This window comes from Penaeus vannamei, chromosome 40 (genome assembly GCF_042767895.1).
Source record: "Penaeus vannamei isolate JL-2024 chromosome 40, ASM4276789v1, whole genome shotgun sequence".
In the NCBI taxonomy this organism is placed as follows: domain Eukaryota; kingdom Metazoa; phylum Arthropoda; class Malacostraca; order Decapoda; family Penaeidae; genus Penaeus; species Penaeus vannamei.
The window spans coordinates 4,984,342-4,991,841 of NC_091588.1; the positions used below are offsets into that span (position 1 = coordinate 4,984,342).

General features: G+C 38.3%; 1 protein-coding gene across 1 annotated transcript in view; it reads right to left on the reverse strand.

The window, feature by feature from the left end:
• Nucleotides 1-5,106: 5,106 nt before the first annotated feature.
• Nucleotides 5,107-7,500, reverse strand: part of LOC113800311 (venom protease) — a 4,642-nt gene continuing 2,248 nt past the window's right edge. Inside the window, exons 3-5 of the mRNA XM_070117206.1 lie at nucleotides 6,693-6,836; nucleotides 6,203-6,349; nucleotides 5,107-6,093 (exon numbers count right to left, since the gene is read on the reverse strand). Of these exons, the coding sequence (XP_069973307.1) occupies nucleotides 5,288-6,093; nucleotides 6,203-6,349; nucleotides 6,693-6,836 (1,097 nt within the window). The 3' untranslated portion in view covers nucleotides 5,107-5,287. The remainder of the gene's footprint in view (nucleotides 6,094-6,202; nucleotides 6,350-6,692; nucleotides 6,837-7,500) is intronic.

The following is a 7,500-nucleotide window of genomic DNA, read 5'->3' on the forward strand; positions in this document are numbered from 1 at the left end:
TTTTACTAAGTGGATTTCGGTAGAGAACTTTACACAAATATTGACATTACGACGAATTAGCGACCATTGGGGGCACACAGGATGGCCAATCAGATCGCAGGGGGGGAAGGGGGGGCGGGTGCCTCTGTTCGGAGGCAGGTTATGATCGATCTGTCGCGTTGACTCAGTTATAGAGAGAGAGAATGATGGAGGGAGGTAGAGAATGATGGAAGGAGGGAGAAACAGTTGCAGTTATGTGTGCTGTCCAATTGCAGATCTGATCACGACAGATCGAAGAGGAGGCAACCCGCTGCGTGGCGTCCCCAGCCGCCACTTCGCTGCCCCAAGCGCTGAGGGAACAAGAGTCGGTAAATGGATCAACGGTGTCTCGGCGAAGGGGACAGCTGCACAGTGTCGAGCTAAGTGGCAATGTCACAGTATTTAGATTATGTTGGTGTGCTACTGAGAGTAGACACTATATGGATATTGGCGAGTTTTGTTGTGATCCGAGTAGTGTGTTTTCTTTTATTTTATTTTTTTATTAATTTATTCATATACTATTATTTTCCAAAACCAGCTATCATCCAAGAAGAAAGACGTATAGGTATGGTTTGATCCAACCAATGTAAAGCGGCTCATAGAGGTTGATTCCAAGGCCTTCTGACAAAAAATATCAATGTTATGTAAAGTCAGTATCATCATGGATCCAACTAGACCAATAATTCTCGAGGGTTGAAAGAGGTTTTCGCCTGCAAAGCAGAGTGGTGCCCTGCAGACCTCGAAGCAAACGTTCTTCTATAGGTTGCTAGTAGAGGCTTTATCAATGTAAATTTGTCATTAAGGATGAATTTCTAAGGAATAAAAACAAAATTTGAAACTTGACTGCCTGTGTAATATTTATCTATCTATAGTGAGCGTGAAATAAATGTTAGTTTTGATTTGTCTTTGTAATAAAGCTTACATCTCCCGTCATATATTTGGGCTTCATGAATTTGGAATTATATTAATTTGTCAGAATGAATCTGGTTGCTAAACAAGGAAAGACTCGTTTTATGGACAGGCGGCGCAATTATTCTTCGACCAAGTGTTAACAATCTCTTTTAAATTTAACGTGCCTGTGAGGTCCTTCTCGCATGCAAGAACTTTTAAGTCATTGCTGCAGTTCTTCACGATCTTCAGCTTGCTAAGACTTTGTTACTGCTGCAGGGGCGGTAAGAGCTGATACACTGTGCACGCTGTAGTGAAGACTGCCTGGTGCTCATGGGCAAATATGACAGCTGCTCTGGAGGAAATCGGCTTTTTGACCCAGTCATAGTGGTGAAAGTGTCTAAATCGGCCATGAGGACTTTGCTTCAATCCTACGGGCAGGAGGAAATCACTCGCAAATATCTTCAACTGCAATGAAATTCTCCTTGGGTGCCCTGCGAAATCTTCGGTTGTCCTGTGAAAGACGGAACCACTAAAGCAAAAGCCCAACTTAGCAGTGTTATGCGTGTTTGTTTGTGTGTCCTTTTCCATATGTGTTTCCCTGCACACACACGCACACGCACGACCTATTTATCACACATGTATTCAGTGTCCGAAGTCGTGGGCCGCCCTGGGTTAAAGGACCATAAGCCCTCGTTCTGTGCTTCAGGTCGACACCATGGCCCCCCTCCCCCTCCCCCACCCCTAGTCTGTGTCTGTGTCTTTTCTCCATCCCTGTTTTCCTCCATTTCCTCTCTGTCTGTCTCTCACTCTCTTTCTCTCTCTCTCCCTCTCTCTCCCTCTCTCTTTCTTTCTCTCTCTCTCCCTCTCTCTTTCTCTGTGTTTTCTAGAGAAAGGTAGGGGAGTCATAGAGAAAGGTAGATGATATATATGAAAAGAGTCACTGCGCCATTTTTAAGACTGATTAATAATTAATCCAAAAAGAGAAACGAACTGGCTCGAAAGAATAAAAAGGAAAAATGACCTTTCATTTTTCAAGACTTCAAACTTTCCCTCTTTGACTTTCGTAATTCCCATTCATTTCTGAAACAAAAACATTTCCTGAAAGATTGCTAGAAACAAGTGAAAAGATATAAAGTGTTACAGTTATGTTTCACACAATTATTTGCGAAACTTTTTTTTTCTCTGCCTTCACGTCATTATGCTATAATGTGTCTAATCTTAGGATATTAAACACTGGCAACTCATTGTCTCTTACACACACACATATATGTATGATTTTTTATTTTTTTTTTTTTTACTTTTTTACACTTTCAACCTATTGTTAACTATCTCTTTTTAAATCTATCGGCGCAATATTCGATTGCACAGCGTAATCTACCATATTTGTGATTGGGTTCGGCCCTGAATTTAATCAACCTTTGGGAGAAAGTTTGTTCTGAAAACGAGTCCTGAGAAATGCCTGCTGGTGAGTGAGTGAGGACAAGGCTGTGGACCTGTGAACCCAACCTGGGCAGCTGTGCACAACTACAGGTTGCAGGTCATGGTTGCTACACATCAACTGCAATGCTAAACTTTTTAATAACCATTCACTAGAAAAGTTTCCCATTTTCTGTAGAATGTGGGTACATTTAGTTTAGTAGAATTATTTTGATATTTGACAGCCGCTGTTTTTGAAAGCTGTGTCTTTTTGACATGATGATTTATCTTTACAAAATCTCTTAAACTATATAGCTCGTTACTAGAGAACGTATACCTGAAATTTTCCTTTTAAATTAGTTCTCCTTCGTATAGGTGATTCCGTTTTCTAACTTCATTCTACGAACAAGTAGGGGGACTAAACTAAATGTATCTATGCCATTTTCAGCATAAACAATGTTGTTTTTTTTACTCTCTTTTTTATATAATCCACACAATAGAGAACAATACTCACACGAGACAAAATGTAGTATGTATCGGCAATGTCTTCTTACCAAATGAATTGTTTGAAATTCATGAAAATTTAAAGAAATCTTGACGCGGATGGCCAGTAGCACCGTCCTTGTTAACTTACTTTGGCGTTTCTCAGTGACAAGTTATAAGTAAAATGTACAAGTAAAACAAGAATGCGATGTAAACAAACCAGGTGATATTTTAACTCACATTTTCGTCCTATGTTCAATCACAAAATCGACAAAAAACACATTACGGAAATATTTCTGTAGTTTATAATGGTTTCCCCTCGAACGACAGATCTGCCTTTCTCAACCACCTATATAAACCACAGCCTCGAGAAACTGGAAATTTCACTAAATCACTTTCCCTCTCCCTGATAATACGCAACAGGGTCATCCATGTCGAAATACCAGCAAAATTTTGTTTCTGCATCATATGTCACCGTATCACTCGAAATTTTGTACAAATGTTCCCTTTCATGAGATATAAACGCCTTCCAATTTATTTTGTCATAGACCTTATCTTTTTATTTTAATGGGATTTCTAATTTTCCTCATTTGGTCCCCAAATGAGGTACTTTTGAAAAATGAATAATGCATATTTTTGCATAACTTCAACGTATATGAAATTTGGTGCGTATAGTAAACAAATGCTCTAGAATTTTAAAATGTATTTATTTTAGTCATTCTGTTAACTTGAAATGCATGAAAAAATAATTCACTTTGTACCTACATACAGTACAGGCATGATGTAGGAAAAAGTCAAACTACAATTTTGAAATCTTTTGCATTTTTCGTAATTACAATGTCTACCTGAGCTTAGCACAAAATTTCATAATGACCTTAATGGTTCTTTGGAAAATATGATGCTGCAAAGTAGTGTGATATTCTATGAGCATTGGAATAGTCACAAACTTAAAAATGTTTGATGGCCTCTAAAGTGTTGTTAGTATAGTCAGCTGTCTAAGATATTGTATGAATCGTTCTCAGGAAAATTTAAGCAGTTTTTGAAGAAATGTCACTTTACATAGTTATTGTTTCAGCTATATTTAACTAGTAAACTCTTCCATTTGGTGTTTCTGGGACCCACGGTGCACAGGATATTTTGTAGATGGCACTAAACATTTATCTATGTAAACAGCCACAACATATAGCTATATACAGGTTGAGATTTTTTGCAGATTTTGTGTGAATTTAGTTACTATAAACTTCTTGAGTGAAGTTTTGATGAGAAAAGACTAATTTAACTAATTCCATGAAATCATATTTGAAAAGCATTCCATTTTAAAGCTAACGGAGACATACTACATGATTTACAGTCACCTAAATGAATAAATGGAATACTAAATGGCTTATTTTGTGTCTAATCATATATATAGATATATAGATATATATTTATAAATTTATTGGTTATTTCTATTCTGCTAATCACGCTTTTTGTTACAGCCAATTTAGGGTTTTCACCCCATTCATAAAAATGGATGTGTTAGGGTAAAAGTAAACTTTAGTCATTCAGCCTGTTTGCTAAAATTGTGCCAGGCCCGACCCGATGAATTTTCATAATTACAGGTGCAGTAATAAAGGCATATCTGTCTATATATCTGAGAGATACATTTAACCATCTATTTGCCGGGTTGATATGCATGTCTAGAGTGATAAATATTCATTTATTTCTTCATTTATGCACAATTCTATCAAACCGGCCGATTATCCCATATCATAAAAACCAATAATAATTTATGAATATGATAATGTGATTATATACAGAATTTTATATGTATACTTATAAAAGTGAAAAAAATAATTTATAATACATACATACATATATATATATATATATATATATATATATATATATATATATATATATATATATATATACTAGTTGACGTTTTATACTCTTTATCATATATGAACGATCCCTGTGGTCTGAGCGCCCCTGGCGGCAGAATGTAGAACGACTGGAGGAAGAACAACAAACACAGTTACGAATCTCATACTATCCTCGTGTGCTCTGCCTGTTTACCCACCACCATGACATCCATGGACACCCCAACAGGATAGATTTGTAATTTACCCACTAAAAGACATAGTGAATTAGATTGTTGTACATTAAGTGATGTGGATTCTCCCAAAAATCTCTTTTATTTTCCTGTGTTTGAATGTGTTCCTCGGATTCCCATATACCCCAAGGTAGCACAGGCAAATGCATAGGCAATTTTGCAAATGAAGATGCGGACAATTTCATGAAGGAAAATCATTATTTTGCCATGCTGAAACTATATATTTTTTGCTGAAGTACATCACGTGCGTTTCATACAAAGGGAAGAGTCCTTGGGAAACATGAAAGCAAGATATGATAACAGAGACTCGTTATTACATGATCTTTTTAGACAAAAGCTAAATATGTATGGTTATATGCACCTGCTTTCACATACCAGGCAATACTACTGGCAGAAAGTCTCACCAGGAGTGTTATCGCTGATCCACGTGAGAAATTCAGTGACTCGAGCGAACACCGCGGGCTTAAGACAACTTGTCACAAAGGAGGCAATCCCCACCTGAGTGTATTTCCCGTCTTCCTTCACGAAAAGGGGTCCTCCAGAGTCGCCAAAACAGATACCCTTTGCGCCCTTGTTCTTTGACTTCTTCTTCCCTGCACACATCATTTGGGGGGTGATTAGAACACCACCTAATTTACGTTTACAGTCCTTGATGGGTAAGTTGACCTCCCTGGCAGCATCGGGATATGCCCCTTTCCCGTTCTTTGTGTCTCCCCAGCCTACCATGATCCCAGTCTGTCCCTCATACTTCGTGTTCGGGTCAGAAGGAAGACACACTGGTCGAACTTGTGGGTATGATGTCAGATCCAATGTCTCCTTCAAAAGTATGAGAGCGATGTCATTATTGAAATCAGAAAGCTCCCCGTGAATGTAATCCTCATGGGTGATGTAACTTTCCACATCCACAACCTGAGTGACGCCCGGTATGTCGTCATCTTCAGAATTGAAATTGTGGTTGGCAATTCCTACTTGAAGTTCCTCTGCTGGTACGGCCAGATCGTCTTCATCAAATAGACAGTGTGCAGCAGTTAGCACGTAGTTCGGGCTGATGATAGATCCGCCACAGGAAAACCCATCCTCAACTGTTTCAGACTGAAGCAAACCAACGAGCCAAGGATATTTATTCAGAGGAGATATCTCTTCACCTCCTATGATACGGATGTCATTTGCCACGCCACACTCGCAAGAACCTGCAGTGGCATGGATGTGTCAAAAAACGCATGGATAATTAACCATAAGTAAAACATGTATTTTCAAACTGTAAAAATCCAAATCTATAAATACGAAAATTTGACTGACCTGTCTTGGGAATACAACAGGCGCAATTGGCTCCCTCACATTCATCGCTGAGGATGGTGCCATCTGCGCACAAATCATTTCCAGAATTCTTGAAGCAGAACCCTCCCTGGAGGTGACACCCCGGAGTGGTGGTGCAAGAAGGATTATCTGTAAATATATGTTTATAAACACATGTATATTCATAAATACATACATACATGTATATATATATACAACATATATATATTGTAATGTTATCAACTAATTTCATCGTTTTATATCACAATTTGTTAATTCATATGTCTAATGGATAAATGCAAATTACTTTGACAGGAAATGTAGTGAGGAAGTCCTGCAACATTTTCATAATTGCTAAAAGAAACGTGTTGATGTGTAAACTGCATACACTTGTGAATTTAGTAAAAGAGGTTCTAAAATGCTACAACCTCATAACCAAAGAGAAAATTTGGGACTTGGGTATTTTTGAGGGCAAAAGTACACCAATACTCACTCCCTAAACAGCATTTGCAACTTGCACCCTTGCAGAGGCCGTCGCTGGTGATCTTCAAACAAGATTCCTCCATTGGTATACATTCGCCCCCTTCTTTGGTGCAGGGTCTCTTCGGTCGACACTTTCTCTTCTGCAATCTATTGTCTGTAAAGTGATAAGCATTATTTTCATCTAATTCACTTTTCCTTGCTTCTCTCCCCCCCCCTCTCTTTCTCGTTATATACACATTAAACACACACACACACACACACACACACATATATTTATAATGAATTACTGAATGACTATCTTCATACACTATTCACCAGCATTAAGAGAGGACCAGTGGAAGTGCCGCACTGTGAACAGAATCCCAACCAGCATTTGGTCACAAATGGGAAAACAAGGGATATATGCTAGAGTAAAGGGAGGGAAACAGTTCCCAAAATATTATTAATGCTGAAGGTTATCATGGCCTTGAGTTATGGCATTTATTCTAATTACTCTATCTCCAGGAACAACAACAGACTGTCAGTGCCCGGTCATAAGGTAGCAGCGGCTGCCAACATTAACAACAGCACCAGATCCAACTCCACACGAGTTGCGACAAAGGGAACAACTACGGACACCTGTGATAAGTGTTGATTTAGAAAATAAAACAACAATTTGTTGAACAATTGTAATTCCTAGACATTATGGTTGAATCATTCATAGGACATGAATGATCTCTTTATTTACATCAATTAGTGGACAACTGACCGCCATCCGGCATTTGGATATATTTTTCACTTTTCCGAGTAGGTAAGACAAAAGAAAATGAGCGCTATAG